Below are 22,386 nucleotides of genomic sequence, written 5' to 3'. Positions count from 1 at the left end.
TGTCTTTCAGAGGAGAATCCCCGACCCAAAGATGTTCATAGAAAATTATTCGGTTACCAGAGTTTAGACCATACCTGATCCAAGGGGAGAAAACTGGAAGCAGATTGTGGATGGATTTCCAAGGAGAAGCAGCTGAAGCCCTTGCCAAGATTCCAGGATCCCAACCATTGTCTTTCAGCCCATGAATGCTAGCCACAATCTTAGTCCACAATTTATCCCTTTCCAAAGAGAACCTCCACAACCACTTCCCAAGAAGAGCCATGTTCCTTTTCTTGAAATTACCAATCCCTAGACCTCTTATTGTTTTACACCTAGAGACCACCTCCCAACTCACCCTATGATCTCTCTTCTCCTCTCTAGGCTCCCAGAGAAAGTTCCTTATTAATTTTTCCAAAAGATTTGAAACCTTTGAGGGGATCTTAAACACTGACAGAAAGTAAACAGGAAGGTTAGCTAGGGTAGATCTAATGAGAGAGACTCTTCCACCTAAAGAAAGATAACTCCTCTTCCAGGCCGCTAGCCTCTTCTCAAACCTCTCCACTACCGGAGCCCAAAAGCTGACACTCTTAGGATTATCTCCTAAAGGGAGGCCCAAGTAAGTCAGGGGCCAATCCGTAATAGCACAACCTAGCTCATCTACAGATTCCCTTAGGTCTCTTTCGTTCACATTCACACCTGCCACACAACTCTTGTCGAAGTTTACCTTGAGGTTAGATATCTGCTCAAAAAGTTGTATTGTCAACTTTAGATTCCGGATCCAACTGAGGTTCCCTCCTTCACAAAAAAGGATAGTATCATCTGCAAACTATAGAAGAGTTAAGGGAACCTCCTCCCTTCCTACTCTCCACCCTCTTATCAGATTCCTCGAGTCTGCTCTATGGATCAATCGCCCAGACACATCAACAATAAGGGTGAAAAGAAAAGGGGAAAGAGGATCTCCTTGTCTTAGAACTCTCAACGCCGGAAAGAAGTCAACCACAGTCCCGTTCACCAGGATAGAATAATGGCAAGTCCTAACACAGCCCCAGATCCACTTGCACCACCTGTCACCAAAACCAAAACTCCTCAACACCACCATCAAGAATGACCAATCAACCAAGTCAAAAGCCTTCTCCAGATCCAATTTGCAGACCACTCCCTTCTTCTTTGACTTTCTAAAGCTCTCCAAGCTCTCATTTGCAATGAGGATCTGATCGGTGATCTGTCTTCCCTCCACAAAAGCACTTTGGTTGGGTGCAATAATAGAGGGGAACACCTTCTTTATCCTGAGAGACAACACCTTAGCAATGATTTTGTACAAGCTAGTCACCAGACTAATAGGTCTAAAATCTTTTGGTTGAGAGGCATCTTTCTTCTTTGGGACTAAGGCAATGAAAGTTGAGTTCAATCCCGGGTTTATTACACCCCTCCTGTGGAACTCCTCAAAGACCGAAGCAAGAGTCTTTGGCTGTGTTTGTTTCCCGTGTTGTTTCCCACTTTGTCTCCATTTCCTCTCACCCCAAGAGTCTTTGACTGTGTTTGTTTTGTTCAACACTTGGGGCCTGGAGTAGACAAGCTAGATGCTCGAGCTACGAAGTGTATCTTTCTTGGCTACTCGAGGACTCAGAAAGGGTATAAGTGTTATAACCCAAAATCTCATAAATCGTTTGTGTGCTCTGATATCACCTTCTTTGAATCAATTCCATTTTTCTCAGATGCCGGGGTCTCTTCTTCTCCCTCTGTGGTTCTTGTTCCTGTACCGGTTGTGGATACTCTTCCCGTAGCTCCCATTCCTACTGCAGATGCACATCATATGCCTGTTACTATAGAGAGGCCGCCAATTACTCAAGTGTATACCCGCAGAAGTGCTTCGGCCCCTCCTCCACTTCAGCACCTGTCGACAGATCTTGCTACTGCTTCTTCTCCCTCAGATCTTGATCTCCCTATTGCTCTGCGGAAAGGTAAACGTATTTGTACTTCTCATCCCATTTCAGACTATGTTTTCATTGCTCACCTTTCTGCTTCTCATTGCAAGTTTATATCATTACTCTCATCTGTTCCCATTCCCAAGACTGTACAGGAAGCCCTTACCTCCCCAGGGTGGCGGCAAGCCATGGAAGAAGAACTCTCTGCTCTACAACATAATCACATGTGGGAACTCACCACTCTTCCTCCTAGTAAGCACACTGTTGGGTGTAAATGGGTCTATACAGTGAAGTATCTTCCTGATGGCAGTGTGGAACGATTGAAGGCAAGGTTAGTGGCCAAGGGCTATTCTCAGTTATATGGTGTGGACTATATGGAGACATTCTCTCCTGTGGCTAAAATTGGTTCAGTTCGGGTGTTGATTTCATTAGCTGCTATGTATGATTGGCCTCTCGTACAACTTGACATAAAAAATGCCTTCCTACATGGTGATCTTGTTGAGGTGTATATGGAGCAACTACCAGGGTTTGTTGCTCAGGGGGAGGCTGGTAAAGTGTGTAGGCTCAAAACGGCAATCTATGGACTAAAACAATCTCCACGTGCATGGTTTGACAGGTTCAGTGAAGTGGTGAAGGCCTTTGGGATGAAACAGTGTCAGGTTGATCATTCTGTGTTCAGCTATAACTCAAAGGATGGGAAAATCTTGCTAGTCGTGTATGTGGATGATATTGTCATAACTGGAAGTGACAACAATGGAATTGACAGGCTGAAGAAATTCTTACAGGACCACTTCAATACGAAAGATCTGGGGAAGCTGAAGTATTTTCTAGGAATAGAGGTTGCGAGGTCAAAACAGGGGATCAACCTATGTCAGAGAAAATATGTTCTTGATCTACTTGAAGAAACATGGTTGTTAGGTGCTAAACCAGCAGAGACTCCTATGGAAAATGCCAAGTTGAGTGTGGATGCAGGTGAAGAGTTTGATGATCCTGGAAGATACAGAAGGTTGGTGGTAAAGTTGAACTACCTGACCATTTACCCGACCAGATATATCATTTGCTGTGAGTGTGGTGAGTCAGTTTATGCAACATCCCCGGGTTCCTCACTGGGAAGTTGTTCTGAGAATTGTTAGGTACTTAAAGGGTGCTCCAGGTCGTGGTTTGTTATACCAAAATGGAGGAACTCTTGAGATAGTAGGGTACACAGATGCTGACTGGGCTGACTCTATATCAGACAGGAGATCAACCACAGGGTATTGTACCTTCCTGGGTGGCAATCTTGTAACTTGGAAGAGCAAGAAGCAAACAGTGGTGGCAAGAAGTAGTGCAGAAGCATAGTACAGGGCTATGGCCCATACCACATGTGAACTAGTATGGCTGAAGAACTTACTACAGGAGATGGGATTCTCAATTGACAAACCCATGAAACTATACTGTGATAACCAAGCTGCTGTTCACATCTCATCCAATCCCGTCTTCCATGAAAGAACTAAACATATTGAGGTGGATTGTCACTTTGTGAGAGGGAAAATGATAAGTGGGGTAATAACTACATCGTTTTTAAACTGTAAGTGAGTAATTGGTACCTATTCTCTTCCCACCGTCCAACCCTTTATTAAGTTATTTGAGTCTACCCTTTTTATGAATCTCCCAAAAACATCAGCAATCAATGTGAAAAGGAAGGGAGAAAGTAGATCCCCTTGTCTAATTCTTCTAAGGGCTGGAAAATGGTCTACCATTGTCCGATTAGCCAGTATTGAATAATGACAAGTCTTAATACATCCCAAGATTCATCTACACCATCTGTCACCAAATCCAAAACTTTCCATGACATCCTTCAAAAATTCCCATTCCACTAAATCATAAGCCTTTTTCTAGATCCAACTTACAAACAAACCCTTCCTTCTCATTTCTCTTCATATCCTCTGCACTTTCATTTGTCTATTCTTAACAAAAGCCCCCTGATTTTGTGAAGTTATGGAGGGGAGTACAGACCTAATCTGATCAGTCTACCTATGCATCTTTTATCATTACATAAAATAGTATTCTATATTTTTGCATATTTCACAATATTTCTACCATGACTATAATCTTTACAATATTTCCATAAAACGTTTTTACATTACCAACATGTTTCCTATATTTTCGATTACCAATGTTTCCACCAATACTGACATTTTAGACCTTTGTTTCCTTTCATTCTCATCTATATTCAATTATGACGACTCTGTTTATAGGCACAACATCTGGGCACAAATCTTCCATTACAAAGCATTTAGACTAAAGTATTGACTAGATACAACTTCTACTTCTAATTACTTTTGGACTAAAATAAGTTTAATAATACTCTACTAATCCTATTTCAACTAAACAAACTGGAGACAGTTTCAAGATTGACCCAAAGAAATAGAAAACTCAAATCTCATCTCGTAAACTGACACTCCACTATTCACTAAATTGGCATAACTCCTCAAAACATGTCAAATTTATGGAATGTTGCTATTGCTGGATAGATAATTCAATCATCTATGTAATGACACAATAACATGATTGCATTTTCACATTTTCAAAATTCTAAAAGTTATCATATGACTCTTTAAATGACCATGACTCTTTGAAACAATTAACCCTATTCCTAAGACACAAAGAAACTTGGAAGGAAATTTGAAAAATGCTTAAAAACACCAAAATCTTAACCACTGAAAAATTACAATTGCCACTGGTTCGAGAATCTAAAGAAACTTTATTTCTTCTTCCATGTTTTTTTCCTTGCTTCAACACCTTCATTATGTTGCCCCCAGGACTTGTGATATTCTTTTGGTTGGAGAGCATGTGCTACTTACTTTTTTTTTTTAATATTTGTAAGAGTTGTTCTCCCCCTAGGACTTATGTTGGTTTCCCATTGGCCATAAGCTTTTGCAGATGATATGGCTGTATCCCTGAATAGAAGTCCGATTTGAGAAACTTTATTGTATGCATGAGTAAATATTGAATGGTTTATGGGCAAAGGTTAATAAAGAATAGAGAGTGATTAATTGTTTCTAGGAAGAGAGATTGCTTCCAGAAAGCATGTTGATAGGTTATGCTATCATTGGTTAGTAAATGTGCTAATGGTGGATTTCATTCTGAGACTACAAACCATGCAATAAATTGAGAGTGCCAGCCTTTGTGCATGTATTATGTTTAAGAAATATTAGTTTCCTATGTGTTTACATAAATTATATAATATCATCATGTGAGCATATACATGTAGATGTATAAATTTTTATATCTATATATTTGATTCTTTAATGAAATGAAGTTTTATTCTTGAATGATTATGCACTGTACTTTTTATGTATACTTCTTGGTGATCACTGATTGGACCATTTATTACATTGGATTCCCTTTTGCCTGCAGGAACCCTGCCTATTATCACATATAAGAATTTACAATAAATCAGTTCTTGAATGGGAAATTGCAGCTGGCTTGCGTTACAAGGTCAGGGAATATTAACTAATTTTTAGTGGATCAAAGCAGTTGACAGTGCCTTGATGCTTATGTCGTCTAGGTTCTATGCAAACATATAAATGATAATGCTATGCTGTATATCACATTCTTCATAATCTTTGTCCAAACTTTGCTATCTTCATTTCAAATGCTCAGAATCTTGACACTGTACAAAAATGTAATCTAGGTGCTACTTATTAATATCTTTAGAATAAAGGTAGTAGTTGTAACACAGAAGGAAAGATGCTCTACCGCATGAATGCTCTATGTTCTCTGCTTTTCCACATGCATTGCACATGATTCCAACTAATGTTTTTAATAGAACTGTTTGTCTTATTTATCCCATAATACTTCCAATAATACTTGTACTTTGCTTTCTTAAAATGCATATTTTAAATTATAATACTCTAATACTTGCTAACTACCTATTGTTGACTATGAGCTTTTTAAAGTTCATCATGCATTCTGTTGATTGTTTTCATTTCCAGCCAGAGGCATTTGCAAAAGTGCGCCCTCGCTGTGAAGCACCTAGACGTGATATGGTATACCCTATGAACTACACTCCATGCCGCTATGTGCGGATATCTTGTTTGCGTGGGAACCCAATAGCTATATTTTTCATTCAGGTAATATATGATTATAATTTCTTTCTTCTTTCTTTTTTTCTCTAAATGAAGCATTTCTTTTTTCTGATATTTTATTTTATTCTTTTTGTACTTAATATGTGTAGTGGTTTATGACTATTGTTTGTGTCTACCTATCCTTTGCTAGCCATTAAATTTGTTTGGCAATTGGTTTTAATCAACTCAATTTCTTATAGGCTGGTTAGAGCAGGATAGGAAGATGAATTATATTAAGGTTCTTAAATTCTTAAAGGGATAGAATTTTTAACTACTTAATAGTCTTGTTGCTATATCTTACCCATCTCATATTTTGTATTTTCTTGTTTTGTTGTTTTCAGTTTCTTAGTGGCCATGAGGTCGCCTCTTTTTATATTTTTCTAGTTATTTTGATCTAAGGGAAAGTTACCTTGTTCTTGAATACATTATATACAGTAAATTTGGTTTGATTGATCATCAAGCATCAATGATCTAAGGAGCCGAATTGATTTCCTTTGGTAGAATTTACACTACTCCCTTAGTCTAATTGCAACTCTTACAGTCTAAGTAAGGTCTATTGGAAACCTTTCTGTTGATTCAATTTCCTCTCTAAGGATGATTTAAATGCAACCTTTGAAAGCCCTAAATATCATATGTATAAGCCTTAGACGTGTAGGGGGTGTGAGATCCATTAGGGCTTCCATTTCTTAAGGTTGGGCATGGTCTCTATATATTTGAATGGACTAACTAAAAAGGATGTCAGATGTACTCACTACTCACAGCTCTAGATGGAAAAGAAAATCTTTGATGTCTATTGAATTGACATACTTTACACTGACGACTAGATTGCGTACCAAAAGAAGGAACGATATTTGCATAATTGCATGTTCTGCAACAAAGGATGCCCATGACAATAAAGCAACTGAAAAAGTGACACTGAAGAAGATGATTGTAGAGCATACTCTTCAAACCACCATGAAGATGATGTAGGTCTGCTAATTCAAGTCCTCCATCAGTTTGATTCATTGTCTAAGATGTAAATCAGTCCTCTAATACCAAGATTAAACTTAGTGATTAGCAGAATAGAACAGATCTGAATAACTGTATAAGAGAAATGGCGAAGAGAAGAGGTAAGAGAAGAAGAAGTCGAATTAATCACCCTTCTCCTCTAACCCTATTTTATTTTATTTTATTTTTTTGGTCAATAACACTTTCATTAATTCATCAATAGAAGATTTACAAAAGGAAGACAAACACGCTTATCTTCCAAGAGCAACAAAGAATCTCAAGAAAAGGAAAAAAGAAAGAGAAAAGAAAGAAAACACACTAAAGTTACAGCTTGGCCCAAAAAAGTGAATCCCTTTCTGCCCCTTGTTTAGCTAAACCGTCAGCTAGGGAATTAGCCGATCTTTTAGCCCAACGTATCTTAACCTCCATCTCCCGCACCAGCCACTTGAATTTCCTCCTCTCATTATTGTACTTCCATAAGCCATTGTGATCTTTAAGCAGCCACCCTATCACCATCTCTGAATCCCCTTCAATTAAGAGTTTCCTGATGTTCAACTCCTTAGCTTTTTGGACTCCTTCCATAACTGCAAAGATCTCAGCTCTAAGGGAGTGACCCACTCCAATTGGGCCTGAGAGCATGGCAGAAATGACCCCATTTTCATCCCTAAAAACACCCCCAATCCCCGATTGTCCCGGATTTCCCCTACTACACCCATCAAAGTTTAATTTCACGAATCCACTAGGTGGAGGGGTCCAAGCCACACTCATTACTGACTTAGTTTGTGTGCAACTTGCAATTTCACCCTACTTCCTCAACATGTCATCCACAATGTAATCTGTGAAAAGCTCCAAAGATTTCAGCCACTGTACCGCCCTAATATGAATGATAGCCCTTAGATCTGCTGCTCCTCTCTGAGCTTCTGAGAATATCCTGGAATTTCTTTCTTCCCAAAGTGTCCAACAAACTGCAGCCCTTAGTCCTCTCCACATTGTCCTTTCCCTTTTTATCCGCCACCTGAAAAAAGAAGGGGAAAAAAGGCCTTGCAAGTCTGATGGGGGGTTCCAACAACAACTAAATAGGGACAAAGCCCATTCCCAAATTGACCTCGCAAAATGGCAAGACACCAGTAGGTGAAAACCAGTCTCTCCATCCGCTTTACAAAGAACACACCACTGAGGTGACAAACAAGTATTGGGTCTCTTCTTTTGGAGTAAAGCACCAGTGTTGATTCTTTCTAGATAGGCTTCCCAACAAAAACTACCAACCCTAGGAGGTATTGCTCTGCACCAAACCTCATCAACAGGAAAAGGAGGGGAGGTAGGACTGGTGGACTGACTTAAGACCTTGAAGAAAGAAGCACAAGTAAAAATGCCATTGGGAGAAGGTGTCCAAATTCTAGAGTCCGCCCTAGTAGGGTCTAAGACAACGTTATCAAGAATTGCAATAAGGCTCAAAATAATGTCAAAGTCTGAGCCCCTCAAATCCCTTCTTAGACCCAAGTTCCACCCAATCCCAAAAATGGAAGAGGACGGGGTGGTAAAAGACGAGATTGGCTCATTTTTCAAATCAGAAAGAGCAAACAAAGAAGGAAACTGATCCTTTAGAGGGGCACTCCCCACCCAGGTTTGTTCCCAAAATTTTATGGAGTTATCGGAATTCAAATCATACCTGATATTAGGGGAGAAAACTGGTAGTAGGTCATGAATGGCTTTCCAAGGAGAATTGCTTGTGGTCCTAGCTCTGATTCCAGCGTCCCATCCATTATGCTTCAGCCCATGAATACTTGCCACTGTTCTAGCCCAAAGCTTTTCCTTCTCCAATGGGAATCTCCACAACCACTTTCCCAACAGAGTCATATTCCTTCTCCTAATATTCCCAAGCCCCAAGCCACCACAAGTCTTACTCCTACAAACTATCTCCCAGTTCACTCTATGATCCCTCTTTTCCTCTCCCGGTTCCCACAGGAAATATTTCATTAACTTCTCCAATCTATTAGCAACCTTCACTGGGATTTTAAACACCGACAGGAAAAAGATAGGTAAATTAGCAAGCGTGGCCTTAATAAGAGTAATTCTCCCACCAAGAGAGAGGTAGTTCTTTTTCCATGACACTAGTCTTTTTTTGAACCTTTCCACCGCCGGGTTCCAAAAGCTCTCTCTCATGGGATTATCCCCTAAAGGCAACCCTAAGTAGTTCAAAGGCCAACCCGAGACTTCACACCCCAATACTTCAGCACTCTCCTTGATCTCTCCCTCCTCCAAATTCACCCCCACAACACAACTTTTCCCAAGGTTAACTTTCAAGTTGGATATTTGCTCAAACAGTTGTATCACCGACTTCAAATTCCTAATAAAGCTCACATTACCGCCTTCACAAAAAAGAATCGTGTCGTCAGCAAACTGCAAGTGAGTAAGAGGGGTTTCTGCCCTACCAACTCTCCAGCCTCTAATGAGCCCCCTAGAATCTGCTCTGTGAATCAATTTCCCCAAAACCTCCGCAATTAGAATGAACAAGAAAGGAGAAAGGGGGTCTCCTTGTCTTATACCCCTACTGGCTGGAAGGAAGTCTACCACTGTCCCATTCACTAGCACTGAGTAATGACAATTCCGGACACAACCCATGATCCACTTACACCATCTAGCCCCGAACCCAAATTTAGTCAAAACTTTTCTCAAAAATTCCCAGTCCACCAAGTCATAAGCCTTTTCCAAGTCCAACTTACAAACCACTCCCTTCTTCTTATCCCTCTTAAAGTTCTCCACACTCTCATTAGCAATTAAAATCTGATCAGTGATTTGTCTTCCATTCACAAAAGCTCCTTGGTAGTGTGCAATGATATCTGGCAAAACCTTCTTCAGCCTCAAAGACAACACTTTTGCAATGATCTTATACAAGCTATTAACCAAGCTAATTGGCCTAAAATCCTTCGGGTGGGAAGCATCTTTCTTTTTTGGAATTAAGGCTATAAATGTGGAATTCACACCCGGATTGACAATTCCTCTCCTGTAAAACTCCTCAAATACCTGCAAAAGATCATCTTTCAATTCACATCCAGATTGACAATTCACACCCGGATTGACAATTCCTCTCCAACCTTCTCCTGTTCTCCACCCCTACATCTGGCCAATCCAAACCTTCTACCCACACCCTTCTACACACAGGCCTTCTTAGGATAGATTTGAAGTGCTCCACACAAGCCTCGGCAATCTCCTCTTGATGCACTAGCTCAACTCCGTCTACTACCAATTTGGAGATCAGGTTCTTCCTTCTCCTGCCTTCTGCTAGAGAGTGGAAAAACCTAGTGTTTCTGTCCCCCTCTTGCACCCATTTACATTGAGATTTTTGCCTCCAGCTAATTTCCTCCTTGTGCAGGCAATCCTCTAACTGTCTTCTTAAATCTCTCTTGAGCTCAATGTTTTCCTCTCCAACTTCTCCCCTTTCTTCTTTAGAGTCAAGGCTTTCAATCTTATCCAGCAGATCTCCCTTTCTTTTTTCTATCCTCCCAAACTCCACCAAATTCCACTCCTTGATTTTTGCTTTCAAAAATTGAAGTTTCTTATGGAATTTCATCCCCTCCCATTCCACCAATGGGTTACACTCAAACCACCACTCCCTCACTTTGTTGTTAAACCCTGGGTGGAGTAACCACATATTTTCAAATCTAAAGTGGGTAGGACCTCCACGCCTTCTTTCCTCCTTACATAACACTATGGGCCAATGATCGGAGGTCACCCTTGGAAGAGCTCTAGAAGCCAAGGTTCCCCAATGGACTTCCCAATCCAGAGAGAATAGGAATCTATCCAATTTAGAGCAAATGGGTCTAGATTGGAGATTTGACCAAGTAAATGTCTTATGAGCTAAGGGGATCTCTTTAAGCTCAAAGTCCTCCACAAAGCTGTTAAACTTCCTCATGCTTTTTGTCACTCTCTGGTTAACCTTATTGGATTCCTCCGAGAATCTAATCACATTGAAGTCCCCACCCAAGCACCAGGGCCCATCTCACAACCCTCTAACATCCGCCAATTCCTCCCACAACTCCTTTCTCTTTCTGTAGTCATTCGGTTCGTAAACATTTGTGAGAACCCACGTAAAATCACCCTCAAGCTGTTTAAACTTCATGGAAACCGAGAACTTTTCGATCAACTCCTCCAGGCCTTCAACCACATCCCTCTTCCACATTGTTACAATCCCCCCGGATGCACCCCAAGAGGGAGTAGCCACCCAACTGACCCCCCTGGCTTTCCAAACACTCTGTGCCCAATTGCTATTAAACTCCATTCTCTTAGACTCTTGCAACAACACAATGTCTGGGTCAAACCGTTTTATTACCTCTTTTATTGTCGCTCTCTTCCTTGCACTCCCAATTCCCCTCACATTCCAATTGAGTATCTTCATTCCACTTCTTATTTAAACCCCTTGCCACCTTCCACTACTTTCCCCCTTTCCTCCTATCTCCTTTTACCCCGAGATTGTTGTCTCCTACATCTCTCTTCAATTTCTCAACTTCACTCAATCTCTTCTTCTTTGTTCTGATCTTCTTCTTCCTCTTCTGTAAACTTTCTTTCAATACATTCAAATCTTCCAACCTACAGCCCAACTTCTCTATAAATTCAGCTAGCAAGTCTTCTCTCACCGAGTCCTCCACCCCTACCCTTCCTACAGAAACCCCTCCATCTCTGCCCATCTGCCCGTTCTTCCTCTCCCCTAGTCCCACCTTTGTTCTTTCCTCTCCATCCAATCTCCCTCTCCTATTACTTCCCTCCTTCCCTGTTCCTTTCCCTCCATCTCTACCCTCAAACCTTTCCCTCCTCTCCACTAGCCCCTCCCCTTCCCTCCTCCAAATCAATTTTCCTTCCACTTCTTTAAACACTTTTTCAATGATTTCCCACACTTTTTCACTCCTAAACCTTCATTCCCTCACCTTCCCACTTTCCTTCATCTCCTTCTCCCCCTCCTCGGAGAGCCCGCCTTCTAGCACGGTTGCATATTCATGGGCTACAGGACATGGAACAGAAACGGAATCTGGAACCAAGGACACAGGAAACACATTAGTAGCACAAACTGAATTCACTGGGTTACCTGGGATTGGTGGACAGGCTAGAAAAGGATTGCTCCCGGCCTCCCTCTCATGTTCCAGAGGTTGGTAAACATCTGTCTCCCTTAGTTGGTTGGAAGTATTTTTGTCCTTTGGCCAACCTGGTAATCTTTCCCCTCTACCCCCGGTTCACCCCTAGATGGTGTGTTCCTGCTCAGCTTCCTGTTCTCCCGGTTTACCCCTTCTGATACTCCTTGCACACTCTGTAGACTTGGAAATGAGTTGACCCGATTGCAACCTACACCCTGAAATAAGCTAGCAATATTTCACCCATCCACATCACCACCAGCACAACTACCTTCGTCGTTTACACTGCCCACACTAGTACCATCAGCAGAAAGGTCCTCCGCTTCTTCATCTCCTTCACTGCACTGCGCCCATCCTTCATCCTTCTCTTCCTTCTCTTCAGTTCTATCCCTATCGAATCTTGGATTCGGCCTTTCTGAGGAGCGTCGCAGTTGGCTATGCTCCTCCAAACATCGTCGGGAAACCTATTGCAACACCGGTTTCTTCTCCAGCTTCCGCCGCTGTGCACAAGCCCCCCCTTTCTCACGACTTGGGACGATGATAGACCATTAGCACTGTCTATCAGTGCCCCAAGAGAAGCCCCTTTGCCCCGACCCACGTGACGACTTAAGTTATCACGTGGGTCCTTCAACCGGATCCCCCTTTCAGTGTTACGCCCACCCGACCCGCCCGCGTGACCTTTTAAGTTGTCACGTGGGCCCTTCCAATTCTGTCCCGGCTCAACCTTCACCCCGCCCGACCCACCCGCCACCTTCAACGACTCAGACCAACCCTTTCGGCTCCCCAACCCACCCTACCCTTTCGCCACATCAGCAAAGGAAGAGAATCCCGCCATTAAGTTGCTTAATTCAAACCTATTTGAAAATTTTTCCTTAATGGGATTTCTTGTCATTTGGTTTTCCCCAAATTGATGATAAGTATACCCTATTTTATTAATCTCTAAAATTTGATGATGACAAGTATACCCTTAAGTGGGCGGCCAGCTTGGCAGTTACATAAAGAAAATAAAATAAGAACAAATAACAGGCCCATTAAGTGAGGCCCATCAACATAAAATAAAAGATAAAATAAAGGATATCACACGAAAGGCTGTTAGGGCCCATTCGGCCCAGTCTCTTTACAGTCTAGTACTGAAACACATAATGAGTACCGTAACAAAACAACTAAGAGATTTAGTTAATTTGCTCAGTCATAAGATTAGAAGTGTGATGGTTAAACTACCCTTTGGCGTGTGCTGGTCTGTAAGAAAAAGAACAAGCACATTTTTGAAAATACTACTAAAAAAGGAATCTGATTGTTGATACGTGCTACTTGAATGCTAAATGGTCTTTTCTCATCAAGAATTGAAAGATGTCTGAGAAGAAGATTTTGAGAACAGGCTTTTGTTTCATTGGTGTGGAGATTGGGCTGGGTTTAACTGTTATTATTTTACAATGCTTGTTTTGCTTTTGCTTTTGGTTTCTTCTGAAATCTCATTACCAAATGGATTGCATCATTTTTTCTCTTTTAAAAGGAAATTTTACTTTTACTATCAAAAAATAATATTGCCTCTTTTAGTCATGGAAGTCGTTAAAATTATTCCAAGAGAAATTCTCTTGAAGAACAAATGATGTTGAGATTTCTTCCATATCTTATTTACAATAGAATAGCAGTCCAAGTTATATGTCTAAATTCCTAGCATCTTATCCCTACTGTGTGATTTTCCTTGGCATAGTTGTCAAGGCGTCCAGGTAATTTTGGGCAAAAGTGGGGTTCCTAGTTGCCTAAGAGGGCGCCTACGAACTTGGTTAGTTCCCTAGTTTTATATACCAACCAGCATGCATATCAATTAAAAAATAGCAATTCTCTTTATTAAGAACATCATTTTCCTCTGAAAACATGGCAAATCATCATATATAAGGACAGAAGTATTTTCAATATATTTATTTTTAATGTTTTGAAAAATAATACTAATATAACTAGTATTTAATAGAGCAACTTCATATCAATTTAACAATGCAGAAGGCTGTAATTTGGAATGTTTCTTCCAATCTATCTTTGTTTTTTGTTTGGACTGCAGCCTTGAATAAAATATTTAGGGATAATCTAATTGGAAGGAGAGGAGAGATGCGGTGGAGGATGTGATTTGTGTAATGTGCTGCAGAAATGAAGAAATGACCTAGCTATTTATTATTTCCATTGTGATTTCTCTTTTAGGATATGGGCAAAAGTGCTGAATGTTTTTGGAGTTGAGATCAGTAATTTAATAGGCATGCCTAGGCGCACATGCGAGGCGCATTTTAGGGTATGCACCTCACCTAGGTCCTACGCGCAACCCTTTCAAAAGGCGCATGCCTGGTGCGTCTGATGCGCCTTGCGCCTCAGCCCAGGCGTGCGCCTTTTGAAAATTTGACGCCTTTTTTCTTTTTTTGAACCTAGCATGACGCCTTTTTTCTTTTTTTGAACCTAGCGGTTCGTGAACAAACCGGAGCTCCGAGAACCCCCTATTTGGTAATGTTGTTCATTCGTTCATCCTAATAAAGTATCTTCTTAAAAAGCAATTAAAATTATAAAATTGTTATTTTTTGTATTTATAGACAGCCCATAAGGGAAATCCACAATACAACAAGGGAGATCGGTGCATGCTTAAAATGGACAAGGAGATCAGCTAATGGTTTAGTTGACACGTTGGCTAAACAAGGGACTGTGAGGGAGAGTATGTTCTGGGCAGTTTTGTAAGAAAGATAACTGGGGCTCAACACGTACTTAGGGGTTGACAGCTGTACTTAAATCTGGAAAGCTATTTTAAAGTTATTTAATGAAGTTACCGTTTCCAATAAAAAAAATTGTTATTTTTTGTGTGAGAACTAAATTGGCATAAGACCCTAACATGGACTTAAATCTGGGACTCAACACCTACTTAGGGGTTGACAGCTGTACTTAAATCTGGAAAGCTATTTTAAAGTTATTTAATGAAGTTACCGTTTCCAATAAAAAAAATTGTTATTTTCTGTGTGAGAACTAAATTGGCATAAGACCCTAACATGGACTTGTTTGGGCTTGCCTCAAGGGGTGTGGCACAAAGGCGGCTTGTAGAATCAGGAATGTAATATGTTTTACTTCACATTAGCTACTTGAAGTAATGCAATTGAGAAAAAAACAGAGATTATGGCTTTTACATGCATGAAAATGTTTTATATGTTTGATTTGATTTTTAAATTCTCATTTGAATATGCTTTGCATGTTATATTTATGTATTTTAATTTTAGATAATAGGTTTTTTAAAATATATTTTTTTAAATTTAAGTTTATATTTTTATTAATATTATGTTTATTTTTTTTGATTTTTTGAATTTTTTTGATATATGTTTTTGATTTTTTAGCATTTTTATTATTTTTGTGCCTTGCTTCAAAAAGGCACACGCCTTACCATGTGCCTCAGGTGCAAATTGACCCCTGCGCCTTTTTTTGCGCCTTGTGCTTTTAAAACACTGGTTGAGATCTGTTTTCCATGTAATGTGATGAGATTCTTAGGTGCATGAGATATAAAAGGTTTTAGTAAATCTGGCAGTGGCTTGGAGATTTGAAATAGTTGTGTTTTGAGTTATATAGGGAGAAGGAATGCTCATATATTTGAAGGAAAACAGAACACAGTAGAGGAGATTTGAAATAGTGTGATGGGCATGGGTTTTCATGGCTGTCTAGTCATATTATTCAAAGGAAAAACTAAATTACTTTTTTTTCTTGAATAGGGATGATATTTTTGTAAAGTTATAGAATGGGTTTCCTGATGTACCCTTGTACAGAATCTCATTGTACAGGGGATTTTTTTGTACTGTTGGTTTTTTGCAATGAAGTACTCTACAGTTTTTGTAAAAAAGGAAGGTTGTAATTTTATATGGAAAGAATTTAAGATAGTAATTTAAAGAGAAAATGAACAAGGGTGGACCCACTGTTTTATTTAATCTGAGAGAGATTTAAATTTCAATAGTAAACAAAAGAACAAAAGAAACCTTGTTATCATTTTCTTCTTTCTGTCTTTTTCTTTTCTCAAAACCCTTGGATATTTTAAATTTCAATAGTAAGACTTCAAAACAAAGCATAGATAATATACAAACTATATAACAGAATATATTGACACTCATAGTAGAAAGATGTAGCCATAGTAATTGTTAAGGCACAAATAAGTGGAACAGAGGGACAAGTGTACAAGAAAAGGCCACGTCAGCCTTTAAGTAATGTAACTGAAAGCCAACCACTCGAACAAACTACATAACAAACTGGACAAGTGAGAGGCTGGGATAACAGAATTGTAACCGTGTGTTATAAATAAAGAAGGGAAGTCCAGAAGAGAAAACATTGATTATGGGAATTCAGTCTCTCTCTCTCTCTCTCTCTCTCTCTCTCTCTCTTTCTCTCTCTCGTTTCAGGAGGCAGGCTTCCTCGAAAAGCCTTGAGTTAGGTAGTTACCTAACAAGTTGGTATCAGAGCTAAGATGCCGAGCACAAGGTCGTCCTCGATGGAGCACGAAGTTGACAGCATGGAAGGAGAAATGCAAAGACTATCGGTGGACATTAAAGAAATAAAAGAGAGCTTGGCGCCCTTGCTTGGGTGACTGGAACAGACACCACCAGTTCTGAATCAGGAAGGGCAAGAAGAATGCAGTGGCACCAATCATCAAAGCGGATCAGGAACCATCAGAATGGCAAGAATCGAGTTTCCCGTTTTCGCGGGGGGGGGATCCCACGTCCTGGCTTCTACGAACCGAAAGGTACTTCAATTACCACAATATGCCTGGACCTGATCGTGTTCCACTAGCTTCCACGCACCTAGAAGGAGAGGCGATCGTCTGGTACCAGTGGTACTGGCGACGACACCCAAGAGCCACATGGGCGGACTTCACCGGTGCCTTAACCATGAGATTTGGTGTCTCGGCTTTTGAAAACTATGATGAAAGCCTCACCAAGCTACGAGCACTGGTCGGAAGTTTTGTTGGTTAGCTGTGCGCATGCAAGGGTGGCTAGAGAACGCACTGGTCGGAAGTTTTGTTGGTGGACTAAAAGAAGAACTGCGGCTGGAGGTTAAAGCCATGCAACCCACCACCGTTCTTGACGCAGCAGCCTTAGCTCGACTCCGTGAAGACAAACTGAATTGGGCAAGAAGGATTAATCGACCCCTAGGAGCTGCGGTCAGACCAGGTATACCGAATCCAGAACATGGTATCTTGGGTAAATCAGAGTCCAGACCAGGAGTGGGAATCACAAGCAAGGAAGTCAACTCCGGTTCAGGCCCCGACCCAGCCAAGAGGTTAACCTGGGTCTAGATGCAAGCCTGACGAGAAAAGGGCCTTTGTTATGCGTGTGGAGACAAATTTGGACAGGGCCATCGTTGCAAGATTTAGCAAGTATTCTTCCTTTAGCCCAAAACCGAATATGTAGAGGAATCAACATACATCGACGAGCCAGTGGACAACCAAGAATGGGGGCAATGGATAAAAGAATATCCAGACGTATCCCTGCAAGCCTTGACCGGTCTTGCCTCCTCTCAAACTATGAGAGTAACCGGATTGATACAAGGGCGCCATGTATCGGTTCTTATAGACAGTGGCAACACCCTCAATTTCATTACTCAAACATTGGTCAGACAACTAGGGATTCCGGTCCAACCATATACAGCATTCTGGGTGCACGTAGCTAATGGGAGCAATCTGGTGTGCGGCAGTACATGCACAGGATTAAAACTGAAGATATGAGGACACGAGTTCGAGGTAGATCTACATCCCCTGGAAATTAGTGGAGCAGATGTAGTTCTCGGAGTCCAATGGTTAAGGCAACTAGTGCCGGTGATATGTGACTGGGCCCGTCTCACAATGGACTTTCAAGTGGGCAAATCACAGGTGCATATTCAAGGGCAGATGTCCAAGGATCCAGGGCCTATTAGCCTTGCCACCCTAAGAAAACAGGCAGCAGACCCAGCCCACATCATTTGAATGCAGATAGACTCCCACGGGAATGGCCCAATTCTAGCCCAAGGAAGCAACTCCAGCAGATCTGAAGAAGCCCACATACAACTACAACAGTTACTTCTGAAGTTTTCAGTGATCTTCCAAGAGACTAAGGAACTACCACCGGAACGTGCCCATGATCATTGCATTCCCTTGCTGCCCGGAACGACACCCACAAATGTAAGGCCCTATCGTTACCCCTATTTTCAAAAACTAGAAATTGAGAGACAAGTGCATGATATGCTTGATAGAAAAATTATACAACCCAGCTACAGCCCATCCTCCTCACTGGTATTACTTGTGAAAAAGAAGGATGGGACATGGCGGTTTTGTATATACTATAGGGCCTTGAACAACATTACTGTGAAAGATCGATTTCCCATACCGGTAATCGATGAACTCAGTCGGGCCACAATATTCTCCAAACTAGACCTGAGATCAGGATATCATCAAATTCGGGTCCATGAGGGTGACATCCACAAGACTGCCTTTCGTACACACGATGGGCATTATGAGTTTTTGGTCATGCTATTTGGGTTGACCAATGCGCCAGTTACGTTCCAAGCACTTATGAGTGACATATTTCGACCCCATTTGCGCAAATTTATACTAGTTTTTTTTGATGATATACTTGTATATAGCGCTACATGAGACAAGCACCTAGTGCATCTACAAGTCAATTTGGAACTACTAAGGACTCGTAAACTCTTTGCAAAGGAGTCAAAGTGCGCATTCGGACAGACTCAAGTACACTACTTGGGGCACGTAGTCGAAAACGGCACTGTAGCGGCAGACCCAGAAAAGATCTCAAGCATGATAAATTGGCCCCAACCTCAAAATGTTAAGGAGTTACGTGCCTTCTTGGGTCTAATAGGGTACTACCGGTGATTCATCAGAGGGTATGGACTGATTGCTGCCCCCTTGACAAGTTTACTCAAGAAGAATGGATTCTGCTGGACTAGGGAGGCTCAACAGGCCTTCGAGACGCTCAAAACAACTGTCTTGTCCCCATCGACGCTCACACTTCCAAATTTCTCAAAGGACTTCATCATTGAATGTGATCCGTCAAGCCAAGGAGTGGGTGCGGTTCTCATGCAAGAAGGAAGGCCACTAGCATTCTTCAGCAAAGCATTGACAGGACAAAAATGGGCCAAGTCAGTATACAAACGAGAACTGATAGCAATTGTTCTTGCAGTTCAGCGGTGGCGACCCTACCTTCTAGGGAGGAGGTTCATCATACGAATTGACCACCATAGCCTGAAATTTTTGTTGGAGCAGTCAGTATTATCCCCGGAACAGCAGCGATGGATAGCCAAACTACTCGGCTACGATTATGTCATTGAATACAAGGCAGGGCACACTATCAAAGTGGCAGATGCACTGTCACGCCAACCACAACTATTTCCATTACTTCTCACGGCCCCAACATGTTCCTTCATGAATCAGTTAAGGGAAGAAGCTGAAAGACACCCACAACTGAGTAAGCTGCGTTCACAGGTCCAAGAGGACCCTACCAGCCACCTAGGGTACATAGGGGGGAATAACTTGCTGTTGTATAAACGCCGATTGGTGATACCACAGGATTCAGCCCATATTCAGCAGCTTCTTGAATTGTTCCACTCGTCACCAGCAGGAGGGCACTCAGGAATTTTGCGCACTTAAAGAGACTAGCCACCCAATTCCGTTGGAAAGGCATGCGGAATTCGGTCCAAAAATTCATAGCCGAATGCGTCATTTGCCAGAAAAATAAGGCTGATACCCAGTGTCCAGCAGGTCTGCTACAACCACTTTCAATTCCTACACAAGTGTGGGCATGGACTTCATAACGGGGCTCCCCCTTTCCTATGGAAAGTCCGTCATTCTCGTAGTTGTTGACAGATTCACCAAATACTGCCATTTTCTCCCTCTCTCCCATCCCCTTACAGCTTCAATGGTGGTTGAGGTTTTTACCAAGGAGGTGGCACGACTGCATGGTACCCCTAACTCCATTGTCTCAGGCCGTGACCCAATTTTTATGAGTCGTTTCTGGGCAGAACTTTTTCGATTACAGGGAGTGAAACTCTTCAAATGTACCAGCTACCATCCTCAAACAGATAGGCAAACTGAGGTGGTCAACCGGAGTTTGGAAACCTATCTAAGGTGCTATGCAGGGGATAGGCCACGTCAGTGGCTCAAGTGGCTTCATTGGGTGGAATGGTGGTACAATACCACATATCACAGTGCGGCAGGAATGACTCCATTCAGGGCTCTATATGGACGGGACCCACCTACCCTACTCCCATATGAGAAAGGGACAGCGGTAGCAGCAGTGGAAGACCAACTCCTCCAGCGGGATATGGTGTTACGAGAGCTCAAATCCCACCTCCGTTGAGCCCAACAATGGATGACAGACTCTTACAGCAGAAAGCATAGGCCCGTCCAGTACCAGGTTGGGGATCAAGTCTTCCTTAAACTACAACCATACAAGCAAGTTTCAGTAGCAGGCCGCGGGTGGAACAAACTGAGCCCAAGGTACTTTGGTCCATTTCGGATTGTGGAATGCATTGGGTCCGTGGCATACAGACTTGACCTTCCAGCGATGTCAAAATTGCACCCCGTATTTCATGTATCTCTATTAAAGAAATGGCCGAAAATGGGAGCAACAACAACAATAACCCGCCCATCATTCTCGGAAGATGGCCAAGTTCAAACTGAGCCCACCCAGATAACAGATTTCAGGTGGATACGCAAAGGGCATCACATCGAACCAGAGGCATTGGTGGTATGGTCAGGTCTCCCACTTGAAGATGCAACTTAGGAACCTTACTTAGACTTACAGAATAGATTCCCACATCTTGACCTTGAGGGCAAGGTCTCTTTCAAGGGAGGAGGAACTGTTAAGACACAAATAAGTGGAACAGAGGGACAAGTGTACAAGAAAAGGCCACGTCAGCCTTTAAGTAATGTAACTGAAAGCCAATCACTCGAACAAACTACATAACAAACTGGACAAGTGAGAGGCTGGGATAACAGAATTGTAACTGAGTGTTATAAATAAAGAAAGGAAGTCCAGAAGAGAAAACATTGATTCTGGGATTTCAGTCTCTCTCTCTCTCTCGTTTCAGGAGGCAGGCTTCCTCGAAAAGCCCTGAGTTAGGCAGTTACCTAACAGTAATGATATTGTAATAAGGCACCTGCCTTTAGATTTTTGTCACCTAGGCATTGCCTAGACAGCACCTAGTTGCTAATTGCTATAATTCAAGGCATTCAGGTGAGGCCCCCGACCAAGGGTGCCTTTGCTTAGGTGATGCCATGACAACTATATTTCTTGGTTAGAAAAGTTTATTGTTTTCTTTTATGCTTCTCTTGGAAATGGCCTGGGTATGAGTTTTCTGTTTTCTGAAATTATTTGCGATATAATCACCACCAGATTATTATTAACTTATTTTTACAACATCCTCCTGCAGCTAATTGGGGTTTCTGTCAGTGGTCTTGAACCTGAATTTCAACCAGTTGTTAATCATTTGTTGCCACATATTATCTCACACAAACAAGATGCTAATAATTTGCATCTTCAGGTAAACTACTAAATTGTAATACTTTAACTGCCCACTTCTTTTTTTCTTTCATAATATCTCTATGCCTTCTAATGCTTATTAGTTTATAGTTGCTGCAAGACATGATGAACCGCTTGCTTGTATTCCTTCCCCAACTTGAGGTAAACTTCTGATCTCTATTTATTACTGTAGTGGACAAGTATCTAGCAATTCCATTCTCCTTTGTTTCTGTAATTATAATTAATGAATTATTTTGTATGGTTCAGGCAGACCTAAACACTTTTCCTGAAGCAGCAGAGGCTACCATGCGTTTTCTTGCAATGCTTTCTGGCCCATTTTATCCAATTCTTCAGATAGTTAATGAAAGGTCATTTTACCTTTGTCCTGCTTATACTCATCCATGAACCTTTATGAGGCCTTTTTTGTTTTTTTGTTTTCTCCTTGTTAGTAAAGTAAATTTTATTAACTAAGAATAAGAGAAACATATTATTCATCAAAAAAAAAGAATAAGAGAAACATATACAAGATGCATACATGAGAAGACCAGAAAGGGCATAGAGCCAAGAGTGGATGCACAAATAGATTAAAGGAGGCCACCCTGCCAAACCAGAACTCTATACGATAATCACACCTTTACAGAAGATCCCCACTGCTTGAGCAATCATACAATAAGATCAAGAACCTCTCCACCAAATTTCAATGAAACCAGGAAAGACAATACAAAGGGCCAACCATTTAAGCAAT

General features: G+C 41.4%; 1 protein-coding gene across 2 annotated transcripts in view; it reads left to right on the top strand.

Moving 5' to 3' along the window:
• The window catches only part of LOC148873645 (uncharacterized), an 88,625-nt gene that overhangs the window by 18,493 nt on the left and 47,746 nt on the right, over positions 1 to 22,386 (top strand). For both annotated transcript variants that reach the window (XM_088965983.1, XM_088965984.1), the window contains 5 exons: positions 5,304 to 5,384; positions 5,882 to 6,019; positions 21,553 to 21,663; positions 21,753 to 21,803; positions 21,909 to 22,009. In XM_088965983.1, coding sequence (XP_088822109.1) covers positions 5,304 to 5,384; positions 5,882 to 6,019; positions 21,553 to 21,663; positions 21,753 to 21,803; positions 21,909 to 22,009 — 482 coding nt within the window. The remainder of the gene's footprint in view (positions 1 to 5,303; positions 5,385 to 5,881; positions 6,020 to 21,552; positions 21,664 to 21,752; positions 21,804 to 21,908; positions 22,010 to 22,386) is intronic.

This window comes from Nelumbo lutea, chromosome 1 (assembly GCF_056320005.1).
Source record: "Nelumbo lutea isolate HS-2025 chromosome 1, American lotus-T2T, whole genome shotgun sequence".
NCBI lineage: Eukaryota > Viridiplantae > Streptophyta > Magnoliopsida > Proteales > Nelumbonaceae > Nelumbo > Nelumbo lutea.
The sequence above is the reverse complement of the archived record's forward strand: the minus strand, read 5'-3'. Positions and strand labels throughout refer to the sequence as shown.